The sequence below is a fragment of the Oncorhynchus kisutch genome, linkage group LG28, assembly GCF_002021735.2.
Source record: "Oncorhynchus kisutch isolate 150728-3 linkage group LG28, Okis_V2, whole genome shotgun sequence".
Taxonomy (NCBI): Eukaryota; Metazoa; Chordata; class Actinopteri; order Salmoniformes; family Salmonidae; genus Oncorhynchus; species Oncorhynchus kisutch.
Window position 1 is genome coordinate 44,889,175 of NC_034201.2, and position 27,500 is coordinate 44,916,674.

The 27,500-nt window shown below is 44.2% G+C and overlaps 1 protein-coding gene across 3 annotated transcripts in view; it reads left to right on the forward strand.

Moving 5' to 3' along the window:
* LOC109873357 (sarcoplasmic/endoplasmic reticulum calcium ATPase 1) overlaps positions 1-27,500 on the forward strand; it is a 105,105-nt gene that overhangs the window by 60,110 nt on the left and 17,495 nt on the right. For all 3 annotated transcript variants that reach the window (XM_031807727.1, XM_031807728.1, XM_031807729.1), the window contains 2 exons: positions 17,228-17,316; positions 24,638-24,740. In XM_031807727.1, coding sequence (XP_031663587.1) covers positions 17,228-17,316; positions 24,638-24,740 — 192 coding nt within the window. The remainder of the gene's footprint in view (positions 1-17,227; positions 17,317-24,637; positions 24,741-27,500) is intronic.

A 27,500-nucleotide genomic window follows, 5' to 3' on the forward strand; every position in this document is an offset into this window, starting at 1 on the left:
AGCTGGCCTTTATGGAAGAGTGGCAAGAAGAAAGCCATTTCTTAAAGATATCCATAAAAAGTGTCATTTAAAGTTTGTGACAAGCCACCTGGGAGACACACCAAACATGTGGAAGAAGGTGCTCTGGTCAGATGAAACCAAAATTGAACTTTTTGGCAACAATGCAAAACGTTATGTTTGGCGTAAAAGCAACACAGCTCATCACCCTGAACACACTATCCCCACTGTCAAACATGGTGGTGGCAGCATCATGGTTTGGGCCTGCTTTTCTTCAGCAGGGACAGGGAAGATGGTTAAAATTGATGGGAAGATGGATGGAGCCAAATACAGGACCATTCTGGAAGAAAACCTGATGGAGTCTGCAAAAGACCTGAGACTGGGACGGAGATTTGTCTTCCAACAAGACAATGATCCAAAACATAAAGCAAAATTTACAACGGAATGGTTAAAAAATAAACATATCCAGGTGTTAGAATGGCCAAGTCAAAGTCCAGACCTGAATCCAATCGAGAATCTGTGGAAAGAACTGAAAACTGCTGTTCACAAATGCTCTCCATCCAACCTCACTGAGCTCGAGCTGTTTTGCAAGGAGGAATGGGAAAAAATGTCAGTCTCCCGATGTGCAAAACTGATAGAGACATACCCCAAGCGACTTACAGCTGTAATCGCAGCAAAAGGTGACGCTACAAAGTATTAACTTAAGGGGGCTGAATAAGTTTGCACGCCCAATTTTTCAGTTTTTGATTTGTTAAAAAAGTTTGAAATATCCAATAAATGTCGTTCCACTTCATGATTGTGTCCCACTTGTTGTTGATTCTTCACAAAAAAATACAGTTTTATATCTTAATGTTTGAAGCCTGAAATGTGGCAAAAGGTCTCAAAGTTCAAGGGGGCCGAATACTTTCGCAAGGCACTGTATGTGGATGACTCAACACTATACACATCAGCTACTACAGCAAGTGATATCACTGCAACACTTAACAAAGAGCTGCAGTTTCAGAATGGGTGGCAAGGAATAAGTTAGTCCTAAATATTTGAAAAACTAAAAGCATTGTATTTGGCACAAATCATTCACTAAACCTCAACTAAATCTTGTAATGAATAATGTGGTTATTTAGTAAGTTTTGGAGACTAAACTACTTGGAGTAACCCTGGATTGTAAACTGTCATGGTCAAAACATATTGATACAACAGTAACTAAGATGGGGAGAAGTCTGTCTATAATAAAGCGATGCTCTGCCTTTTTAGCAACACTATCAACAAGGCAGGTCCTACAGGCCCTAGTTTTGTCGCACCTAGACTACTGTTCATTTGTGTGGTCAGGTGCCACAAAGAGGGACCTTGGAAAATTACAATTGGCTCAGAATAGGGCAGCACGGCTGGCCCTTAAATATACACAGAGCTAACATTAATAATATGCATGTACCTCGACTAACCTGTACCTCCACACATTGACTTGGTACCACCTGTGTATATAGCCTCGTTATTGATTTATTGATTTAATTTTTTACTTATAGTTTCTTTTAAAATGCATTGTTGGTGCAAGTAAGCTTGTAAGTAAGCATTTCATGGTAAGGTCTACACTGGTTAGATTCGGTGCATGTGACAAATAAAATTTGATTTGTAAATCGCTCATGGCTCAAAGTAGAGGAGAGATTGACCTCATCACTACTTGTTTTTGATAGAAGTGTTGACATGCTGTTGACATAGTGTACCAACTGTCATCATCAGCAGCATGGAATGAGAGAGGGAGTTCCCTCCTGTCCTGTGAGAGTATATCAGAACAGGGTAATCTCCCTGAGCTGAGCTAACAGCTATCCTTCGTCCCTCCCTGCCTGCCTGGGAACATGGCTGCCTGGATGCTGGAGAGACCTGGGTTGAATCCCAAATGGCTCCCTATATAGTGCACTCCTTTTGTTTTGACCCTATTGGCTCTTATCAAAAGCAGTGCACTATATATGGATCCATTTGGGACTCAACCCTACTCTGCTCTCTCTGGTAAATATTTACTCTCTGGGCCCATGCTATATTTGCTTAGTGCAGCTGGGAGATCCAAGGAAACACCAAGGGAAACACAGAGTAGAGCTCCTCACGGGTCCCAAAAGGACCCGTTTCGAAATGGACCTTGGGCTATTCCACCCGGACCCGATATGCATATTTTGTTTAAATATAGAGACCTGTTCCGAACGGACCTGGGGACAACTAGAGCTTTTCCGAGTGAGGGAGGCGGCACAAAAGTAATTTTAAGTTAATGTATTAAGCTGATCATTTTCTACATTGTAGAATAAAAGTCATCAATACTGTGAAATAACACATGGAAGTGTTAAAAAATATCTAAATATATTTTAGATTCTTCAAAGTACCCGTCCTTAGCCACGATGACAGCTTTGCACACTCTTGGCTTTCTCTCAACCAGCTTCCCTTGGAATGCTTTTCCAACAGCCTTGAAGGAGTTCCCACATATGCTGAGCACTTGTTGGCTGCTTTTCCTTCAGTCTGCGGTCCAACTCATCCCAAACCATCTCAATTGGGTTGAGGTCGGATGATTGTGGAGGCCAGGTCATCTGATGCAGCACCTTCACTCTCCTTCTTCGTCAAAAACACTTACATAGCTTGGAGGTGTGTTTTGGGTCATTGTTCTGTTGAAAACAAATGATACTCCCAATAAGCACAAACTAGATGGGATGTTGTATCGTTGCAGAATGCTGTGGTAACCATGCTGGTTAAGTGTGCCTTGAATTCTAGATAAATCACCAGCAAAGCATCGCCACACCATCACACCACCTCCTCCATGCTTCACGATGGGAATCACACATGCATAGATTTTCCATTCACAAAGACAGGGCAGTTGAATCCAAAATTCTCAAATTTGGACTCCTCAGACCAAAGGACAGATTTCCACCTGCGTAATGTCCATTGCTCGTTTCTTGGCCCAAGCAAGTCTTGACCCAAGCAGCTGAGCTTTCACAGGTGTGCCCCATCAGCACTGACGACCCTTCCGCCCACCTCTCCTACTCCGCCCACCAATCTCCTGCAGGAAGTAAGCAGCAAAACCTAGTAGACCATCACGGTGTCTTTTGGTAGTGGTTTCGTTGTAGCAATTTGTCCATAAAGGGTTGACTCACACAGTCGCTGAACAGTTGATTTGTGTCTGTTACTTGAACTATGTGAAGCATTTATTTGGGCTGCAATTTCTGAGGCTGGTAACTCTAACTTATCCTCTGCAGCAGAGGGAACTCTGGTTCTTCCTTTCCTGTGACGGTCCTCATGAGAGCCAGTTTCATCATAGCGCTTGATGGTTTTTGCAACTGAATATGAAAACTTTCAAAGTTCTTGAAATGTTCCTTAAATCAATGATGGACTGTCATTTCTCTTTGCTTATCTGAGCTGTTCTTGCCATAATATGGATTTGGTCTTTTACCTAGTAGGGCTATCTTCTGTATACCACCCCTACCTTGTCACAACACAACTGATAGGCTCAAACGCATTAAGAAGGAAATAAATTCCACCATTTAACAAGGCACATCTGTTAATTGAAATGCATTCCAGGTGACTACCTCATGAAGCTGGTTGAGAGAATACCAAGAGTGTGCAAAGCTGTCATCAAGACAAAGGGTGGCTACTTTGAAGAATCTCAAATGTATATATTGATTTGTTTAACACTTTATTTTTGGTTACTACATGATTTCATATCTGTTATTTCATAGTTTTGATGTCTTCACTATTATTCTACAATGTAGAAAACAGTACAAATAAAGAAAAACCCTGGAATGAGTAGGTGTGTCCAAACTTTTGACTGGTACTGTATGATTGGCCAACATCAACAACAGGCCACGCTCCACTCTCATGAAAAGCAAGCGCAGCAGCATACATGATAGTATTTTTCTCACTCTGTACGGGCCCATCTGTACGGCCCTTCTGGATAAGTCCATTAAAAGCACACATACCGAAGACCCGTGACAATCCGATCTGACCCAGACTTGTGACTTAATTTAGAATTCTGGATCTGGACCCGCTCAGATTGGGTATTAGTGTAGAGGTGGATCTGTGAAGACCTCTAACAAAGTGCCGCTCTCCCTCCTCAGTCCTCACCGTGGGGCAGTGTTTTCCCATGGTCCTTTTGGAATGATAGGAAACACCAGGTGAAACGGACCCTGACTTACTGCTGCCATTCTGTACAAGTCTCTCTTGCGAAAGAGATTTGATCTCGGTGAGACTGACCTGTATAAATGAAGTTGTATCTGAAATAAATGAAAGCCATTCTCTCTCCTCAGTTCTAGCAGTTGGCCAGGGGGGGATTTTCCATTGTGTTTTGGAGTGATGGGACCTTATAAGGTCATTTTCAGGGTTTACAAGACTGCAGTCCGAGTGGCAAGGATCAGACATGGAATTGTAGAGCTTTAGTTTGCAAAATGTTTGCCTTTTCTATTTCAGTCTACTTAATCATACTCCCATTTTCCTTGGCTTGTTAGTTATCTGTGTGTGGCAGCACACATGTAATCATCAATTCAGAGCACAGCTGTATGCAACCTGATCGTTAATGCCCATGGTAAAATTGGTTTGACTTTGGATATCCCTATGGGGCTAGCTGAGGACCATCAATGAACATGGGACAATATTCTAAAATGTTAATGGCTCCCAATTTCTATGACTTCACCTCAAACCAACTATAAATTATATTTCATATACAAAGCATTTCATTAGAAAACTGAAGAACATGAAAGTATTGTCCCATTTTATTTAACTTGGCAAGTCAGTTAAGAACAAATTCTTAATTTCAATGACAGCCTAGGAACAGTGGGTTAACCTTGTCAGCTCGGGGATTTGAACTTGCAACCTTCCAGTTATTAGTCCAATGCTCTAACCACTAGGCTACCCTGCCGCCCCATTTGTGTCTGTGTTGTCAGTATTGACCTCATTGTAGTCCAGTGAGGGGTCGTTGCACATGTAACAGACAGTGGCCAGCTCCAGAAAGCCGTCATCTCGACCTTGAAAGAGAACACACATATAGAGTGTTGTAAATCATGCTGTGTATTAACAGCAACAATCAATAAAATGTATGTATAAAGCCCTTTTTACATCAGCCGATGTCACAAAGTAATATACAGAAACCCAGCCTAAAACCCCAAACAACAAGTAATGCAGATGTGGAAGCACGGTGGATAGGAAAAACTATCTAGAAAGACCAGAACCTAGGAAGAAACCTAGAGAGGAACCAGGCTATGAGGGGTGGCCAGTCCTCTTCTGGCTGTGCCGGGTGGAGATTTTAACAGAACATGGCCAAGATGTTCAAACGTTCATAGATGACCTGCAGGGTCAAATAATAATAATCACAGTGGTTGTCGAGGGTGCAACAGGTCAGCACCTCAGGAGTAAATGTCAGTTGGCTTTTCATAGCCGATCATTCTGAGTTGGAGACAACAGATGCGGTAGAGAGAGAGTCGAAAACAGCAGGTCTGGGACAAGGTAGCATGTTCGATAAACCAGTCAGGGTTCCATAGCCGCAGGCAGAACAGTTGAAACTGGAGCAGCAGCACGGCCAGATGGACTGGGGACAGTAATGAGTCATCAGGCCAGGTAGTCCTAAGGCATGGTCCTCTGAGCGCGCACACATGTCCTCTAGACGCAGCAGATGAACTGAACGGAGAAGTAGTATTTTATTGGATGACTGCATTCTTTGAAGGGGCAATCTGCAGTTGTTACATCCATTTTTGGACTTTTACATGTGTGTGTGTGTGTGTGTGTGTGTGTGTGTAGTCGTGTGTGTGTGTGTAGTCGTGTGTGTGTGTGTAGTCGTGTGTGTGTGTGTGTGTGTAGTCGTGTGTGTACAGGCGAAGTCAGAAGTTTACAAACACTTAGGTTGGAGTCATTTAAAACTCGTTTTTCAACCACTCCACAAATTTCTTGTTAACAAACTATAATTTTGGCAAGTCGGTTAGGACATCTACTTTGTGTATGACACAAGTAATTTTTCCAACAATTGTTTACATACAGTGAATTATAAGTGAAATTATCTGTATCAAGTCCAGTGAGTCAGAAGTTTACATACACTAAGTTGACTGTGCCTTTAAAATCTTGGGAAATTCCAGAAAAGGATGTCATGGCTTTAGAAGCTTCTGATAGGCTAATTTACATCATTAAGTAAATTGGAGGTGTACCTGTGGATGTATTTCAAGGCCTACCTTCAAACTCAGTGCCTCTTTGCTTGACATCATGGTAAAATCAAAAGAAATCAGCCAAGACCTCAAAAGAATTATAGACCTCCACAAGTCTGGTTCATCCTTGGGAGCAATTTCCAAATGTCTGAATGTACCATGTTCATCTGTACAAACAATAGTACCCAAGTATAAACACCATGGGACCATGTAGCCATCATACCGCTCAGGAAGGAGATGCTCCTAGCTCCTATGCTCTGTCTCCTAGAGATGAATGTATTTTGGTGCAAAAAGTGCAAATCAATCCCAGAACAACAGCAAAGGAACTTGTGAAGATGCTGGAGGAAACGGGTACAAAGTATCTATATCCACAGAAACCTGTCCTATATCGATCGACATAACCTGAAAGCCCAGCAAGGTAGAAGCCACTTCTCCAAAACCGGCATAAAAAAGCCAGACTACGGTTTGCAACTGCACATGGGGACAAAGATCATACTTTTTGGAGAAATGCCCTCTGGTCTGATGAAACAAAAATAGAACTGTTTGGCCATAATGACCATCGTTATGTTTGGGGGAAAAGCCGAACACCATCCCAACCGTGAAGCACGGGGGTGGCAGCATCATATTGTGGGGGTGCTTTGCTGCAGGATGGACTGGTGCACTTCACAAAATAGATGGCATCATGAGGACAGAAAATGGTGTGGATATATTGAAGCAACATCTCAAGACATTAGTCAGGAAGTTAAAGCTTGGTCGCAAATGGGTCTTCCAAATGGACAATGACCCCAAACATGCTTCCAAAGTTGTTGCAAAATGGCTTAAGGACAACAAAGTCAAGGTATTGTAGTGGCCATCAAAGCCCTGACCTCAATCCTATAGAAAATCAGTTACACCAGCTCTTGTCAGAAGGAATAGGCCAAAATTCACCCAACTTATTGTGGGGAAGCTTGTGGAGGGTCAAATGTTTTGGGTAGCCTAAGTTAAACATTTTAAAGGCAATGCTACCAAATACTAATTGAGTGTATGCAAACTTCTGACCCACTGGGAATGTGATGAAATAAATAAAAGCTGAAATAAATAATTCTCTATACTATTGTTCTGACATTTCACATTCTTAAAATAAAGTGGTGATCCTAACTAATCTAAAACAGGGAATTTTTACTAGGATTAAATGTCAGGAATTGTGAAAACGGAGTTTAAATGTATTTGGCTCAAGTGTATGTAAACTTCTGACTTTGTGTGTGTGTATCTATATATACCCATTGATTCTTGAAAAGTATAACTAATAAATACCTCATGAGCTTAGTTTAGCTGTCATACCCAATCAGAATCCAACATATAAACTTGTTTGACTCCAATGTTTGTTAACCAAGTAAATGTAAACGAACAATATATATTTAACATGGTTAGAACTGTTGTTCTGATACCATGGATGGTTAGTCCATATTCAAATATCTCTGTCTATGAATTTGAGTGTTTACATTCATTCTCCAGCCTAATCCATCAGCCGGGGGAGGGATTGGGCTTTGTTTGCTGAAACCACGGGCAGGGAGCATTCATTTGCAATATGTTAGACATTTTGTTACATAAGTTTTAGTCATACTCACATTTTTCCTTTGGCTTCTTAGTTATGTGTATGAGTATCAAATTGTATTGGTCACATACACATTGTTAGCATATGTAAATGCAAGTGTAGCGCAATGCTTTTAAACATGTGTTTCTGTGACAGCGATCTGTCCCTATTTCTTAACCTTGAGATGGGTCTAGCTACTCCATATGGTTCTGATAAGAACATCCATGTCCACTAGCCCAGTCATATCCTGCTTTCCCAGCCTAGGGGATATCCCAGGGTGCGGTCAAACACACACAGAGGAGGGAATTCCCCTCTGAAGTCATACCATGGCACTTCCATTACACACAGTGCGGAGGCACACCCTCACTATGTTACTGCTGCCATCACATCATAATAGCCACAGTACGGACCGAGTCCGAATGAGTTTCAACTACTACAGCCATGCACCTTTTGGTTCATATGAATCATGCAGTGGCTTGCTTCCATGGAGACCATCTCAGATAGTGAGATTAATGTGTAGTGACAAACAGAACACTAAAATGGTAGTTAAAATATTAGAGGTCGACCGATTTATGATTTTTCAAAGCCGATACCGATTTATTGGAGGACGGGAAAAAAGCCGATACCGATTAATCGGCCGATTTAAAAAAAAAAAAAATGTTTATATATATATTTTTTTATATATATATATATATATAATAATTACTACTATTATTATTATTATTTGTAATAATGACAATTACAACAATACTGAATGAACACTTATTTAAACTTAATATAATACATCAATAAAATCTATTTAACCTCAAGTATATAATGAAACATGTTCAATTTGGTTTAAATAGTGCAAAATCAAAATGTTGGAGAAGAAAGTAAAAGTGCAATATGTGCCATGTAAAAAAGCTAACGTTTAAGTTCCTTGCTCAGAACATGAGAACATATGAAAGCTGGTGGTTCCTTTTAACATGAGTCTTCAATATTCCCAGGTAAGAAGTTTTAGATTGTAGTTATTATAGGAATTATAGGACTATACCATTTATCTCTATACCATTTGTATTTCATTAACCTTTGACTATTGTATGTTCTTATAGGCACTTTAGTATTGCCAGTGTAACAGTATAGCTTCCGTACCTCTCCTCACCCCTACCTGGGCAGCCACCCTCGAAGCAGCGTTACCCATGCAGAGCAAGGGGAACAACCACTCCAAGTCTCAGAGCGAGTGACGTTTGAAACACTATTAGCACCCCGCTAACTAGCTAGCCATTTCACATCGGTTACACGAGCCTAATCTCGGGAGTTGATAGGCTTGAAGTCATAAACAGCACAATGCTTGACGCACAACGAAGAGCGGTTGACAAAACGAATGCTTATGAGCCTGCTGCTGCCTACCACCGCTCATTCAGACTGCTCTATCAAATCATAGACTTAGTTATAACATAATAACACACAGAAATACTAGCCTATGGTCGAATCCGGAAACTATCATCTCGAAAACAAGACGTTTATTCTTTCAGTGAAACACGGAACCATTCCGTATTTTATCTAAGGGGTGGCATCCATTAGTCTAAATATTGCTGTTACATTGCACAACCTTCAATGTTATGTCATAATTCCGTAAAATTCTGTCAAATTAGGCGGCCCAAACTGTTGCATATATACTGACTCTGTGTGCAATGAACGCAAGAGATGTGACACAATTTCACCTGGTTAATATTGCCTGCTAACCTGGATTTCTTTTAGCTAAATATGCAGGTTTAAAAATATATACTTCTGTGTATTGATTTTAAGAAAGGCATTGATGATCATGGTTAGGTACACATTGGAGCAACAATACGCACCGCATCGATTATATGCAATGCAGGACACGCTAGATAAATTAGTAATATCATCAACCATGTGTAGTTAACTAGTGATTATGATTGATTGTTTTTTTATAAGATACGTTTAATGCTAGCTAGCAACTTCCCTTGGCTTCTACTGGATTAGCGTAACAGGCAGTCTCTTTGTGGAGTGCAACGAGAGAGAGGCAGGTCGCAGTCTCCTCGTGGTGTGCAATGTAATCAGGTGGTTAGAGCGTTGGACTAGTTAACTGTAAGGTTGCAAGTTTGAATCCCCCGAGCTGACAAGGTAAAAATCTGTCGTTCTGCCCCTGAACGAGGCAGTTAACCCACCGTTCCCCGGTAGGCCGTCATTGTAAAATACGAATGTGTTCTTAACTGATTTGCCTCGTTAAATAAAGGTTACATAAACAAATTAATAAAAACCAAAAATATCGGCCAAATCGGTGTGCAAAAATACAGATTTCCGATTGTTATGAACGCTTGAAATCGATCCTAATTAATCGGCCATTCCGATTAATCGGTCGACCTCTAATATATATATATATATATATATATATGGGTCATGTAGTAAACCACTATCTTGGTATATTAGTGAAGAATATTGTATTTATGTTGTTAGCTTATTTGTTATAGACGACGCTTCAGAAACATCAGAGGCTCCTGCTCCTGATTTTACTTATGCACAAATCTAGCACCATATTAGCTACCTATCTGATTTTACTGCTTGCGTGAGTTACCTGATGTGGAATAGAGTTTCATGTAGTTGTGGCTCTATGTAGTACTGTGTGCCTCCCATAGTCTGTTCTGGACTTGGGGACTGTGAAGAGACCTCTGGTGACATGTCTTGTGGGGTAGGCATAGATGTCCTAGCTGTGTGCTAGTTGTTTAAACCGACAGCTTGGTGCAATCAACATGTCAACACTTCTTACTGTTAGAACTGTTAAGGCCCTGTGGATTGATGAGGAATTGAAAAGCTGTATGGTTGAGAGGGACGAGGCAAAATGAGTAAGTCTGGCTGCACATCTGATTGTAAATTTGAGAAATGATGTGACTAAAATGAAGAAAAATAAGACGAGATTGTATTATGAAGATAAATTACAAGGTATGATTGAAAAAAGCTATGGAATACACTAAATACACTAAATGAATTAGATGGTTCATTTATCACGCAACCTTTTGATGTCGCCAATTCCTTTTAATAAATATTGAATTGGCAAACTTAGGCATGAAATGCCAACAACAAACTGTGAGCTATCATATTTGTGCATAAAATACCTAATAATGAATTAAAAGCATTGTAATTTTGAATTCTGTGACGTTAGTGTGGGTGAGGTGGAAACATTGTTGTCCCTCAAAAATGAGAAACCACCTGGTATTGACAACTTAGACCTGGTATTGACAAGATGGAGGGGGTGGGGGAATTGTGTTTAACCAGAATCCATTTCTCTGTAAACAAATGAACAACATACTTTCAGCATGCTTATAGAGAAGGGCACTCAATATGTACTGCACTGACACACATGACTGATGACTGGTTGAAATAAATGGATAATACGAATATTGTGGGATCTATACTGTTAGATTTCAGTGCAGCCTTTGATATTATTGGCCATAACCTGTTGAAAAAATCATGTGTTATGTTTTTTTTTCATCTGCCATGTCTTGGATGCAGAGCTATCCATCGAAACTCGGCAAAAAAAGAAATGTCCTCTCACTGTCAACTGTGTTTATTTTCAGCAAACTTAACATGTATAAATATTTGTATGAACATAACAAGATTCAACAACTGTGACATAAACTGAAGAAGTTCCACAGACATGTGACTAACAGAAATGGAATAATGTGTCCCTGAACAAAGGGGGGGGATCAAAATCATAAGTAACAGTCAGTATCTGGTGTTGCCACCAGCTGCATTAAGTGCATCCTCATGGACTGCACCGGATTTGCCACTTCTTGCTGTGAGATGTTACCCCACTCTTAAGGCACCTGCAAGTTCCCGGACATTTCTGGGGAGAATGGCCCTGGCCCTCACCCTCCGATCCAACAGGTCCCAGACGTGCTCAATCGGATTGAGATCCGGGCTCTTCACTGGCCATGGCAGAACACTGACATTCCTGTCTTGCAAGAAATCACGCACAGAACGAGCAGTATGGCTGGTGGCATTGTCATGCTGGAGGGTCATGTCAGGATGAGCCTGCAGGAAGGGTACCACATGAGGGAGGAGGATGTCTTGTCTTCCCTGTAACGCACAGCGTTGAGATTGCCTGCTGTGACCCAGACCATGATGGACCCTCCACCTCCAAATGAATCCTGCTCCAGAGTACAGGCCTTGGTGTAGCGCTCATTCCTTCGACGATAAACGCGAATCCGACAATCACCCCTGGTGAGACAAAACCGCAACTCGTCAGTGAAGAGCACTTTTTGCCAGTCCTGTCTGCTCCAGCGTCGGTGGGTTTGTGCCCATAGGTGACGTTGTTGCCGGTGATGTCTGGTGAGGACCTACCTTTATAACAGGCCTACAAGTCCTCAGTCCAGCCTTTCTCAGCCTATTGCGGACAGTCTGAGCATTGTGCGTTCCTGGTGTAACTCAGGCAATTGTTTTTGCCATTCTGTACCTGTCCCGCAGGTGTGATGTTTGGATGTACCAATCCTGTGCAGGTGTTACACGTGGTCTGCCACTGCGAGGACGATCAGCTGCCCGTCCTGTCTCCCTGTAGCATTGTCTTAGGGATTCACAGTTCGGACATTTCAATGTATTGCCCTGGCCACATCTGCAGTCCTCATGCCTCCTTGCAGCATGCCTAAGGCACGTTCACGCAGATGAGCAGGGACCCTGGGCATCCTTATTTTTATGTTTTTCAGAGTCAGTAGAAAGGCCTCTTTAGTGTCCTAAGTCTTTATAACTGTGACCTTATTTGCCTAGTGTCTGTAAGCTGTTAGTGTCTTAACGACCGTTCCACAGGTGCATGTTCATTAATTGTTTATGGTTCATTGAACAATCATGGGAAACAGTGTTTAAACCCTTTACAATGAAGATCTGTGAAGTTATTTGGATTTTTTAGAACGGTTTGCCAGTAATAAACTAATCCTGAACATTTCTAAAACTAAGAGCATTGTATTTGGTTCAAATCATTCCCTAAGTTCTAGAACTCAGCTGAATCTGATCATGAATAATGTGGCTGTTGAGGAGATTAAATTACCTGGTGTTACCTTGAATTGTAAACTGTTATGGTCAAAACATATTGATTCAATGGTTGTAAAGATAGGTAGAGGGCTGTACTTGATAAAGAGATGCTCTGCTGTTATTGACACCACGCTCCACAAAGCAAGTCCCCGCAGGCTCTAGGTTTAGCTCATCTTGATTATTGCCCAGTCATATGGTCAGGTGCTACAAAGAAGGACCTAGAAAAACTGCAGCTGTCCCAGAACAGAGTGGCACATCTTGCTCTTCAATGTAACCAGAGGGCTAATATAAACACCAAAAGTAGAGGAGAGACTGTTTCAAGTCTAATCAAGGTGGGTGGAATCAGGCGCAGAGAGCAGAATGCGATAATAAAGTTTATTCTCCGGTGAACAAACAAACACGGTCAACCCAAACACACACAGGGTGACATTATCCAACAGAGGATAACAAACAAACACGGTCAACCCAAACACACACAGGGTGACATTATCCAACATAGGATAACAAACAAACACGGTCAACCCAAACACACACGGTCAACCCAAACACACACAGGGTGACATTATCCAACAGAGGATAACAAACAAACACGGTCAACCCAAACACACACAGGGTGACATTATCCAACATAGGATAACAAACAAACACGGTCAACCCAAACACACACGGTCAACCCAAACACACACAGGGTGACATTATCCAACAGAGGATAACAAACAAACACGGTCAACCCAAACACACACAGGGTGACATTATCCAACATAGGATAACAAACAAACACGGTCAACCCAAACAAACACAGGGTGTAATTATCCAACATAGGATAACAAACAAACACGGTCAACCCAAACACACACAGGGTGTAATTATCCAACATAGGATAACAAACAAACACGGTCAACCCAAACACACACAGGGTGAAATTATCCAACACAGGATAACAGACTAACACGGTCAACCCAAACACACACAGGGTGAAATTATCCAACACAGGATAACAGACTAACACGGTCAACCCAAACACACACAGGGTGAAATTATCCAACACAGGATAACAGACTAACACGGTCAACCCAAACACACACAGGGTGAAATTATCCAACACAGGATAACAGACTAACACGGTCAACCCAAACACACACAGGGTGAAATTATCCAACATAGGATAACAGACTAACACGGTCAACCCAAACACACACAGGGTGAAATTATCCAACATAGGATAACAGACTAACACGGTCAACCCAAACACACACAGGGTGAAATTATCCAACATAGGATAACAGACAAACCGGAGAATAAGAAAACACGATAACCACGACAGACGAAAATAAATGACAAAATAAACAATCCCGCACAAAACAAGGGTGGGACAACCTACATTATATACAGACACTAATTAACTAAACAACACACAGGTGAAACCAATCAGACAAAACCAACAGATACACGAAAAGGGATTGGTAGTGGCTAGTAGGACGGTGACGACGAGCACCGCCTGAACGGGCAGGAGAGCCAACCTCAGCGGAAGTCGACAGACTGACTGCATCACTTCTTCTTCTTCTTATAAGAAACATATGTTGATAATTCCAAATGTATTTTTGGAATTATAGTCAATTTACACAGCCCTGACACACACTTACCAGATGTGCAGCCAGGAGTCTTTTCACAGTCCCCAAATTCAAGAAAATGTACAGTATTATATCGAGTCATGACTACATGGACCTCTATCTCAGATTGGTCAAGTGAACAACAAACCTGGTTATTTAAAAAAAATGTAACGATGAAGAAACACCTCACGACACAATGCCTCTCCCCTATTTGACCTGGATATTTTGTGAATATTGAGCATCTATTAATGTTGTATTGTCGTTCTGTAATAACTAAATGCAGACGTTCTGTACATTACCTTGTAAATAATGGACGATGCAGCAGGACAAGGCAGAGTCCATTTTCGGGTGTTTATCCCGCATATATCACAGTTGCCAAAGAAAACAAAACTAATGCACACATTTACATATATATGCTTTCTTTATGAGAGAATTCATACTTTCTCATCTTTTGGTTGCTAGAGACGCGAGCCGTTTGTTCCATTAGTTCGATATTTATGGACACGACCCATTTGTTCTACAGTATATGTTCCGTTGCCATGGCTGCTGCTGGCTGCCAATGTTCTTGTCCTTTGCTTGCTAGCTAGCCAACTAGTTACAGCTAACACAGTCACAACCTCCGCAGCCAGAATAACAGCGAAGTAGCTGCATATGCATTTGTTGTTTCTATTGACATTCATTTACATAGATCCATAAAAATGAGCTGATGATGCCCGATTTTGCCTGGCATAGCTAGAAATGTTTGCCTTGTCAGGACCCAACACTTTTCATTAGGAGGAGATCACATTGCATATCAAACACTAGGCTAGAAGCTAGCTAAATAGTTTGTTGCTAGCAAACCTGCCAATATGAAAACTGAATTCAAAAATACCAGTTGCTGGTCAAACTACAAACATGTGGGAGGATTTGACAGCATAGTGTCACTTGCATCATGACTGCAGCATAGAGTGATTCATGATTCATGTTCCTCACTCACCACCACGTTAGGTAATCCGATGCGCCCCAAAAAAACAAGTCTCTGCAAAAATAAATCTGTTATGTTTCTTTTCTCATTGGAGTTCCCGTTTTTACAATGTATCCAATTTCTGTTTGTGTGGTTGTTGGTTTAGCTTCCTGTCACTTTGTAGTAAGTACAGGTAGCCTAGTGGGCTGCAGGTAGAGCATTGGGCCAGCAACCGAAAGGTTGCTAGATCGAATCCCCGAGCTGACAAGGTAAAAATCTGTTGTTCTGAAAATCATCTATCTATTTTGTGTGTTCAGATGCCCTGTGGAACCTCATGACAATCAGATTAAATGAACTACATTTCAGAAAGAGAACTTGTTAATCGTTCCAATTCGACCGGAACACAGCAGGAGGGTTAACCTCTTATCGTTCTCTGTTCTGAAGAATATTGCACCGAAGTAGGGCTTTGACTACTCAATACCCTAAATGGTGAACAGGTCAATTACATGAACCCTTAGTACTTTACATCCTCGCCATATTATCCTAGTGTTCTGAACAGCTCGTTCTTCTCCAGACCCCATCTATCCTCTCCTTAGTGTTCCACTTCAGTGTGAATTGAACAGACCCCCTCCTGTGGTGAACCAATCAATGTACTCCCACAAATTAACAAGAGCAGAGCCATTCCACATGTTTCATCACTAATGCAGGATGAACAACACAGAGGAGAGAAGGTTCAGATCAGACAAACTCACACAGACTCACAGGAGAGAAATGTCTAGAACCCTCACCATCCACTGCTGGGCTGCCAGCCTAACAGACTTGTCAGCCTAAAAGAACTACCAGTGCGGCCAAATTCTAATTGTTCTGGGGGCGGCCTCTCCACGCAGGAAATCAGTACATCAACACAGGGCCAGGCGCACAGACAAAACAAAACTCTTGGCAACACAGGAGTTCTGAGCACAGGGAAGGACAGACCGACGTCAACACGACTTGGGCAACAACTAGGCCCGTATACTCATCCACTACAGTGTGTGTATATATACAAGCTCTGTCTATCTGTCTGTTGGTCTGTCTGTCTCAGCAAGAGTATGATTTATAGTCTTTCTGTCTGTCTCTGTCGGCATGGTTAACATTATTTACATTGCCAAAGCAAGTTAAATAGAAAATCAACAATCTCTCATAAAAAAAACAGCTGTGACATGAAGCCAGTGATTGGCTGTATGTGGTGGGAAATCCCTGTGTTTTGTGGGTTAGGCAGTGCAGGAGGGTGTGTGTGTTTCCCTCTGCGTCAGCGGCCGTTGGGCCACATTCACCTCTCCCATGGCCCTGTAGAAAACCCTGGGACTCCCACTGAAAGCACGAGCTTTGCTGATAGCACGAGCTTTGCTGATAGCCTAGTCTACTCTACCCTGCTTTGCTGATAGCCTAGCCTACCCTGGGACTTTGCTGATTTTTTTAAACCTTTATTTAACTAGGCAAGTCAGTTAAGAACAGATTCTTATTTTCAATGACGGCCTAGCCTACTCTAGTGGGTTAACTGCCTGTTCAGGGGCAGAATGATTTGTACCTTGTCAGCTCGGGGATATGAACTTGCAACCTTTCAGTTACTAGTCCAATGCTCTAACCACTAGGCTACCCTGCCTAGCCTACTTTGCTGATAGCCTAGCCTACTCTACCCTGGGGCTTTGCTGATAGCCTAGCCTACTCTACCCTGGGGCTTTGCTGATAGCCTAGCCTACTCTACCCTGCTTTGCTGATTGTCTAGTCTACCTCTACCCTGGGGCTTTGCTGATAGCCTAGTCTACTCCTACCCTGGGGCTTTGCTGATAGCCTAGTCTACTCCTACCCTGGGGCTTTGCTGATAGCCTAGTCTACTCTACCCTGCTTTAACTATCCCAACTCTCTTTCTCTCCCTCTCCAGATGTTTGTGGTGGAGAAGGTGGAGGATTCCAGCTGTGCTGTCCATGAGTTCTCTATAACTGGCTCAACCTACGCCCCTGAAGGACAAGTGTGAGTGTCCCATCCTACCACCTTACTGTTAGCTCCATGTCAGTGCCCCTGCGGAAATTGAATTTAGCATAATATATACACAACCATGTTACGCACGCCTCTATGAAGAGGGAACGCAACACCCTGCTACAACTAAACTCTCCGTGAAGTGAAAGAGGTATGGACTGTAGGTGCAAGTAAGGATGACAACAGGCAGAATGTGGTACCGTTTACAAGGACTTTATTCCTTTACACGGCAATATGGGGAAAAGGGGCTGGATGGAACCAAAGCAAAGAAAGTACATCTCAAAGCCCCCCCCCTCCTATCTTACCTGCCTACCCACTACTTACCTAATTTAGCACCACCTGGTGCCCTAACCAAAATGCAAGGGGTGGTCCGCCCAGGTCTTACCTAGTGTGCCTAGACAGTGAATATACTACGGGTATATGTATGTCCGCGGGCCTCTTGCCTAAACACTCCCAAGGTGCCTTCCCCTTCCCCCCCTGGGAACAAATGAAACAGAATATAAAACAATTTCACAAACAAACTAAGAAACAAAGGACATCAAATAAGCTCTATCTGAGCAACAAACTTACAGAACATACCACTTTCCAGCAATGTACTCCCAGCAAAATCAACCTCTATCACAAGCAATCTCAGCAATCCCTACCTCCAGCAAAATCTCTAACAAATCTCTAACAAATCTCTAACAAATCTCTAACAAATCTCTAACAAATCTCTAACAAATCTCTAACAAATCTCTAACAAATCTCTCTAGCAAAATCTCTCTCCAAAAAGATCTCCCTCCTGAACAGAACACTGGCTTTTATATAGCTTCAGAAGGAATGGTAATTGTAGACAGCTGCGTCTTGACGAGGGGGCGGGGTCAGCTCTTCAATTAGCCCTGGAGTCGACCAATCAGCTGCTTGAGGGATTTCAGGAAGCCATTTCCTGAAATAAACACATGTAAATACACAAACTACAACACATAATCTGGGGAACGTAACAAACCACCATCAAAATCCCTTTGTTTAAACTTCTCGCCTGCGTCTCAAGCCGCCACACCCGCCCTGCATCGACCTCCCGAATCTGCGGTGGAAGGTGGCAGAGCTACAGTGCTGTTTGTCAGACCATGAGACATCCCGAAAATTCGGTATTCTCACTAAAACATCTGTAGCAGCCGAACGGTTTAGGGACTCAACTGAAGGTAACCTGGTACTGGGTGAGAGAAATGAATGAAAGTGAATAGAGCATTTCTTTTTTATTTTAATTTTACCTTTATTCACCCAGGCAAGTCAGTTAAGAACACATTCTTATTTTCAATGACGGCCTGGGAACAGTGGGTTAACTGCCTGTTCAGGGGCAGAATGACAGATTTGTACCTTGTCAGCTCGAGGGTTTGAACTCACAACCTTCCGGTTACTAGTCCAACGCTCTAACCACTAGGCTACCCTGCCACCCCGGCAAAGGTATACGGATAATTCCATGGTAAAATCATATATTACATTTTTGATTTATTTAAAAAGAAATGTCATTCTTGTATCTCTCGGGCAAAGTACAGATGGTTTAAAACATCCCCTTTCTCTTTTCTCTAAAGTATGAATCAGTTACTCAATGCCTTTCTATAGGCACTAAGGCCAAATTCAAGGTTTTATTAAATTATTGTTGTATATATTTTTTGATACCTAAAGGGGTCCTACAATTTTACATCAAATAGCTAAATGTTCCTTGGTATGACCTTAAGACAATCGCATATGTTAGCTTAGTAAAAACTACAGCTCTGGGCCCTTAGACTCTACGGGGTTAGTCTACAGAGTGCAAATTAAGTGTGATTTCAGGTTAGAATTCGTAGTTTCTCTGACTGTAGAATCACAGTGTGTGTAACACACTTAAGTTTATCTCCCCCACCTCCCTGTAAGTCTTGTGTTGTGTTGAGTGTGGTCCATAGTGTTAACACACTGACCTTCTTCAGAGGAAGGTCATGGCCAGCCATTGTGTTAACCTTCCCTGGCTCCAGACAGACACAACTATTTGTACAGGCGTCAGTGGAAAAGCCTTAGTCACACCACCACTCTCCAGCGACGGGCCGGCTGTTAAAAGCCCCCTAACCTCCTTTTCCCCCACATTTGTTACAAAGTGTTTATTTGAAGTCTCTTTCCTTACCCCCCCCCCCCAAAATAAAAAGGTTTACTCTGTCCTCCACTGTGGTTAATGACTCTTGGGAAGTTTAGAAAGAATGGCAATTATGTTTTCCTGAAGCATGTGAACTTCTTCCATGATAACACATAGCACAGAGAGGACAGGGAGGAAAGGACACGAATGTGACAACAACTAAAATAGTCTTACTGTGGAGAATTCCTCAAGGAATAAATAGGCGAGCGAGCTAACAAAAGTATGTGGACAACCCTTCAAATTAGTGGATTCTGATTTTTCAGCGACGCCTGTTGCTGACAGGTGTATAAAATTGAGCACACAGCCATGCAATCTCCATAGACAAACATTGGCACTAGAATGGCTTTACTGAAGAGCTCAGTGACTTTCAACGTGGCACCGTCATAGGATGCCAGCTTCCCAACAAGTTAGTTCGTCAAATTTCTGCCTTGCTAGAGCTGCCCCGGTCAACTTTTAGTGCTCTTATTGTGAAGTGGAAAAGTCTAGGCGCAACAACGGCTCAGCCGTGAAGTGGTAGGCTACACAAGCTCACAGAACGGGACCGTCGAGTGCTGAAGCACGTAAATATCGTCTCTCCTTGGTTGCAACACTCACAACCGAGTTCCAAACTGCCTCTGGAAGCAAGGTCAGCACCATAACTGTTCGATAGGAGCTTCATGAAATGGGTTTCCATGGCCGAGGAGCCGCACACAAGCCTAAGATCATCATGCGCAATGCCAAGCGTCGGATGGTGTGGTGTAAAGCTCGCCCCCATTGGACTCTGGAACAGTGAAAATGCGTTCTCTGTAGTGATGAATCACGCTTCACCCTCTGGCAGCATGACAGACGAATCTGGGTTTGACGGATGTCAGGAGAACGATACCTGCAACCAATGCATAGTGCCAACTGTAAAGTTTGGTGGCAAAGGAATAATGGTCTGGGGATGTTTTTCATGGTACAGGCTAGGCCCCTTAGTTCCAGTGAAGGGAAATCTTAACACTACAGGATACAATGATATTCTAGATGATTCGGTGCTTCCGACTTTGTGGCATTAAATTGGGGAAGATCCTTTCCTGCATGACAATGCCCCCGTGCACAAAGCGAGGTTCATACAGAAATGGTTTGTCGATCGGTGTGGGAGAACCTGACTGGCCTGCACAGAGCCCCGACCGCAAACCCAATCGAACACCTTTGGGATGAATTGGAACACAGACTGCGAGCCAGGCCTAATCGCCCAACATCAGTGTCAGACCTCACTAATGCTCTTGTAGCTGAATGGAAGAAAGTACCCGCAGCAATGTTCCAACATCTAGTGGAAAGCCTTCCCAGAAGAGTGGAGGCTGTTATAGCAGCAATGTTCCAACATCTAGTGGAAAGCCTTCCCAGAAGAGTGGAGGCTGTTATAGCAGCAAAGGGGGGACCAACTCCATTTTAATGCCCATGATTTTATAATGAGATGTTCAAGCAGGTGTCAACATACTTTTGGTCATGTAGTGTAGCTTGGCCAAAGTGCTGATGTCCCAGTTCTGGACCTATAGTAGCGTGGATAGGACCTGCAGCAGAGCTGTTCTTTCTGGTTGACATCATCTCTTGCTCTCTGGAGTGCCCACTCTAGTCTAAGGCCTCAAATGACTACCTGCTCAGCCAGAAGGAGACCCAGATCTGTTGCTGGATAGCTGCCTAGCCAGAGGCAGACCCAGATCTGTTGCAGCATAGCTGCCTAGCCAGAGGCAGACCCAGATCTGTTGCAGCATAGCTGCCTAGCCAGAGGCAGACCCAGATCTGTTGCTGCATAGCTGCCTAGCCAGAGGCAGACCCAGATCTGTTGCAGCATAGCTGCCTAGCCAGAGGCAGACCCAGATCTGTTGCAGCATAGCTGCCTAGCCAGAGGCAGACCCAGATCTGTTGCAGCATAGCTGCCTAGCCAGAGGCAGACCCAGATCTGTTGCAGAATAGCTGCCTAGCCAGAGGCAGACCCAGATCTGTTGCAGCATAGCTGCCTAGCCAGAGGCAGACCCAGATCTGTTGCAGCATAGCTGCCTAGCCAGAGGCAGACCCAGATCTGTTGCAGCATAGCTGCCTAGCCAGAGGCAGACCCAGATCTGTTGCAGCATAGCTGCCTAGCCAGAGGCAGACCCAGATCTGTTGCAGCATAGCTGCCTAGCCAGAGGCAGACCCAGATCTGTTGCAGCATAGCTGCCTAGCCAGAGGCAGACCCAGATCTGTTGCAGCATAGCTGCCTAGCCAGAGGCAGACCCAGATATGTTGCTGCATAGCTGCCTAGCCAGAGGCAGACCCAGATATGTTACAGCATATCTGCCTAGCCAGAGGCAGATCAAGATCTGTTACAGTATAGCTGCCTAGCCAGAGGCAGACCCAGATATGTTACAGCAGGGGTATTCAACTCTGACCCTACGAGGCCTGCTGGTTTTCTGTTCTACCTGATAATTAATTTCACCCACCTGGTGTCCCAGGTCTAAATCAGTCCCTAATTTAGAGGGGATCCATTTTTTTAAAAGCAGTGGAACTGGCTTCAAGGTCCAGAGTTGAGTTTGAGGGTGCTACAGTATACAGTCCGTTCCATAAGCATTTAGACAGTGACACAATTTGCATCATTTTGGCTCTGTACGTCACCACAATGAATTTGAAAGAAAACAACCAAAATGTGCTTAAAGTGTAAACGAAGTGTTTTATAAAAAAATATTGTAAGAACTGTGTATGAATTACAACAATTTATACATAGCCCTCCAATTTTAGGGGCTCAAAAGTAATTGGACAAACTACCGATCACAAATGTAAATTGTGAGTTTTAATACTTCAATGACTGCCTGAAGTCTGGAACCCATAGACATCACCAGATCCTGAGTGCTCGAGTGCTTCATGCTCAATTGGATTCAGGTCAGGTGATTTAATTGGCCATTGCAGAACATTCCACTTCTTTGCCTTAAAGTATTGGGTTGCTTTCGCAGTATGCTTCGGGTCATTGTCCAACTTTCACTGTGAAGTGCCGTCCAATGAGCTTTGAAACATTTGGCTGAATCTGAGCAGTCAATATAGCCCTAAATGCTTAGAATCCATCCTGCTTGCTTTTGTCAGCAAATACAAGGGAACCAGTTCCATTGGCAGCCATACATGCCCATGCCATAACACCACCTCCTCCATGCTTCACAGATGAGGTGGTATGCTCTGATGATGAGCAGTTCCTGCCCTTCTCCATAACACCACCTCCTCCATGCTTCACAGATGAGGTGGTATGCTCTGATGATGAGCAGTTCCTGCCCTTCTCCATAACACCACCTCCATGCTTCACAGATGAGGTGGTATGCTCCATACACTTCTCTTCCCATCATTCTGGTACAAGTTGTTCTTTGTCTCATCTGTCCGCATTATTTTCCAGAACTGGAAAGACTTTTTTTAAACAAGTTTTTTTGGCAAACTCTAATCTGGTCTTCCTGTTTTTGAGGCTTACCAAGGGTTTACATCTTGTGGTAAACCGTCTGTATTTACTCTGGTGAAGTCTTCTCTTGAATGTTGACTTTGACACAGATACACCTACCTCCTGGAGGGCGTTCTTGGTCTCGCCAACTGTTGTGAAAAGGTTTTTTTCTTCACCAGGGAAAGAATTCTTCTGTCATCCACCGCAGTTGTTTTCCGTGGTCTTCCGGGCATTTTGGTGTTCCTGAGCTCACCAGTGCGTTCTTTCTTTTTAAGAATGTAGCAAATAGTTGATTTGGCCACACCTAATGTTTTTCGTCTCTCTCTGATGGGTTTGTTTAGGGGGGCCGCATGTAAAACGTGCTGTAATTCTTACACCGTTCCCCTTATTTGGATGTAAATACCTTCAAATTAAAGCTCCAAGTCTGCACTTTTAGTTCATATTCATCATTTAATTTCAACTCTAATATGCTGTGCTAGACAGCTAAAATAATACAAACTTGGTCAATGTCCAAATATTTATGGACCTGACTGTACCTGCCCAGACTGGGGCAGACCCAGATCTATTACAGTACCCCTGCCCAGACTGGGGCAGACCCAGATCTATTACAGTACCCCTGCCAAGACTGGGGCAGACCCAGATCTATTACAGTACCCCTGCCCAGACTGGGGCAGACCCAGATCTATTACAGTACCCCTGCCAAGACTGGGGCTAACCCAGATCTACTACAGTACACTTGCCCAGACTGGGACAGACTAAGATCTACTACAGTACACTTGCCCAGACTGGGGCAGACCCAGATCTACTACAGTACACTTGCCCAGACTGGGGCAGACCCAGATCTACTACAGTACACTTGCCCAGACTGGGGACAGACCCAGATCTACTACAGTACACTTGCCCAGACTGGGGCAGACCCAGATCTACTACAGTACACTTGCCCAGACTGGGGCAGACCCAGATCTACTACAGTACACTTGCTCAGACTGGGCCAGACTCAGATCTACTACAGTACACCTGCCCAGACTGGGGAGAGACTCAGATCTACCACAGTGTTGTTATCCTTTGAGGAAAAGTACAATGCTACAATGCTCTCATGATGTCTTACTGTTCCCCTTCAGTCAGCTCAGTACCATACAAGATTAGGCTCATAGATTTTCCCTACTGAAGTTGATGAAAACCCCATCATTATATCCAATGTTGTGTTAATCACTATTCAGGGCTCATATCCACAAAGCATCTCAGAGTAAGAGTGCCACACACACGACGACTGCCCCATGAGCACTGAGCTCCCACAGACAACACACTGACTGGCAACTTCTCCAACCTGCCAGCTGTATTGAATGTTGTGAACATTTGTTTATGAGACATCTTAAGACACTAGTTGTGACACATAGACTTGTGTGTGTTTTACAGGAAAAACAGTGGCAGTATTCCATTATTTGTTATGAGAGTGAATTACGCCACTCGAGATGATGAGGAAAAAAGTCCAGTCCATGTAGGGTCTCCTGAGTGGCTCAGCGGTCTAAAGCACTGCATCTCAGTGCAAGAGGCGCCACTACAGTCCGTGGTTCGATTCCAGGCTGTTTCACAACCTGCCGTGATTGCGAGTCCCATAGGGCAGCGCACAATTGGCCCAGCATCGTCCCGGTTTGGCCGGGGGTAGGCCGTTATTTTAAAAAGAGTGTGTTCTTAACTGACTTGCCTAGTTAAAAAAAAATGTAAATATTGTGTGTGTGTGTTCGCTCTTCCAGGCTGAAAGGGGACAAGGTGGTGCAGTGTGGAGATTATGATGGACTTCTGGAGCTGGCCACTGTCTGTTCCATGTGCAACGATTCTTCACTGGACTACAATGAGGTCCGTACTGACAACACACACACTATGGTCTTGTAAGTCATTAAGGGACTGTTCTGTCACTTCAGCCTGAACCTCTCTGTCCCTATCCTTTTAATCCTGTTTTCCTCAGCAATAAAAAGCCTTCCCTTTTTTTTAAGCAGGTAGTCTAGCGGTTAGAGTGTTGAGGCCATGAACCGAAAGCAAGTTTGAATCCTGAGCTGACTAAGGGAAAAATCTGCTCCAGGGTCGTCGTCAATAATGGCTGATCTCTCAGGGTGGCCCCACTCTCTGAGGGTGTCTCAGGGTGGCCCCATTCTCTGAGGGTGTCCCAGGGTGGCCCCACTCTCTGAGGGTGTCTCAGGGTGGCCCCACTCTCTGAGGGTGTATCTGGTCGTGGCCCCATTCTCTGAGGGTGTATCTGGTCGTGGCCCCATTCTCTGAGGGTGTATCTGGTCGTGGCCCCACTCTCTGAGGGTGTATCTGGTCGTGGCCCCACTCTCTGAGGGTGTCTCTGGTCGTGGCCCCACTCTCTGAGGGTGTCTCTGGTCGTGGCCCCACTCTCTGATGGTGTCTCAGGGTGGCCCCACTCTCTGAGGGTGCCTCAGGGTGGCCCCACTCTCTGAGGGTGCCTCAGGGTGGCCCCACTCTCTGAGGGTGCCTCAGGGTGGCCCCACTCTCTGAGGGTGCCTCAGGGTGGCCCCACAATCTCTGAGGGTGTCTCAGGGTGGCTTCACTCTCTGAGGGTGTCTCAGGGTGGCCCCACTCTCTGAGGGTGTCTCAGGGTGGCCCCACTCTCTGAGGGTGTCCCAGGGTGGCCCCACTCTCTGAGGGTGTCCCAGGGTGGCCCCACTCTCTGAGGGTGTCCCAGGGTGGCCCCACTCTCTGAGGGTGTCCCAGGGTGGCCCCATTCTCTGAGGGTGGCCCAGGGTGGCCCCACTCACTGAGGGTGTCTCAGGGGGAGTTGGGATATGGTCACCCTTGTCGTGGCCCCACTCTCTGAGGGTGTCTCAGGGTGGCCCCACTCTCTGAGGGTGTCCCAGGGTGGCCCCACTCTCTGAGGGTGTCCCAGGGTGGCCCCATTCTCTGAGGGTGTCCCAGGGTGGCCCCACTCACTGAGGGTGTCTCAGGGGGAGTTGGGATATGGTGACCCTTGTCGTGGCCCCACTCTCTGAGGGTGTCTCATGGGGAGTTGGGATATGGTGACCCTTGTCGTGGCCCCACTCTCTGAGGGTGTCTCATGGGGAGTTGGGATATGGTGACCCTTGTCGTGGCCCCACTCTCTGAGGGTGTCTCAGGGGGAGTTGGGATATGGTGACCCTTGTCGTGGCCCCACTCTCTGAGGGTGTCTCAGGGGGAGTTGGGATATGGTGACCCTTGTCGTGGCCCCACTCTCTGAGGGTCTCAGGGGGAGAGGGATATGCAAATGAAACACATTTCCAATACACAATTGTACAGGTTACACAGTTATAGATGAGTGAAACAGGACAAATATAAGCATCCCCTATTTACCTGCACACACACACACACACACACACACACACACACACACACACACACACACACACACACACACACACACACACACACACACACACACACACACACACACACTGAGACATGGCTGCACATCTGTTGTTGCTTTCTCCTAGGTTTGACTGATGTCGTCATCAATGTGGAGTTGGACTAACAAATGAGTGTGGTTGCTAAGCAAATCAGACTCGTCTCTTAGAGACGGGTCTTTGTGCCAGTAAGACAAGCTGGCAAATGTCTTCATGAACTTAGCTATGTATACAAACCACCTATTACATTGCCCTGAATGCATGAATCATGACCAAGGCGCGCACACACAGAAGTCTTCTACAATTGCCAATCCAAATTTACTCTGATGTGGGATTCTGTTTTCTCACCTCTCTGTCATCACCATGGTGCTATGGTAACCATACTGCGTGTAAAGGGAAGCTGAAGACATGGCATGGTCTAATTGGAAGAAACTCAAACGCTGAGAAGATTCCTAGTATAACGGAATTTGTATGTAATGCCATTTTGTGACAGTTAAGCAGTAGAATGAAACCCTGGCTTTCCCAACTAGACATGATGGAGAAAGGCATTTAGGGGATGGAGAAGGTATTTAGGGGATGGAGAAAGGCATTTAGGGGATGGAGAAAGGCATTTAGGGGATGGAGAAAGGCATTTAGGGGATGGAGAAAGGCATTTAGGGGATGGAGAAAGGCATTTAGGGGATGGAGAAAGGCATTTAGGGGATGGAGAAAGGCATTTAGGGGATGGAGAAAGGCATTTAGGGGATGGAGAAAGGCATTTAGGGGATGGAGAAAGGCATTTAGGGGATGGAGAAAGGCATTTAGGGGATGGAGAAAGGCAGTTAGGGGATGGAGAAAGGCAGTTAGGGGATGGAGAAAGGCAGTTAGGGGATGGAGAAAGGCATTTAGGGGATGGAGAAAGGCATTTAGGGGATGGAGAAAGGCATTTAGGGGATGGAGATAGGCATTTAGGGGATGGAGAAAGGCATTTAGGGGATGGAGAAAGGCATTTAGGGGATGGAGAAAGGCATTTAGGGGATGGAGAAAGGCATTTAGGGGATGGAGAAAGGCATTTAGGGGATGGAGAAAGGCATTTAGGGGATGGAGATAGAGCAGCTCTGTGGAGCGGGAGAGTGGTGGACCCTGATGTCGGAGGTGGAGGAGCCTGGGGGTTTTATAAACTCAGAAAAAAAAAGAAACGTCCCTTTTTCAGAACTCTTGTCTTTCAAAGATAGTTGGTAAA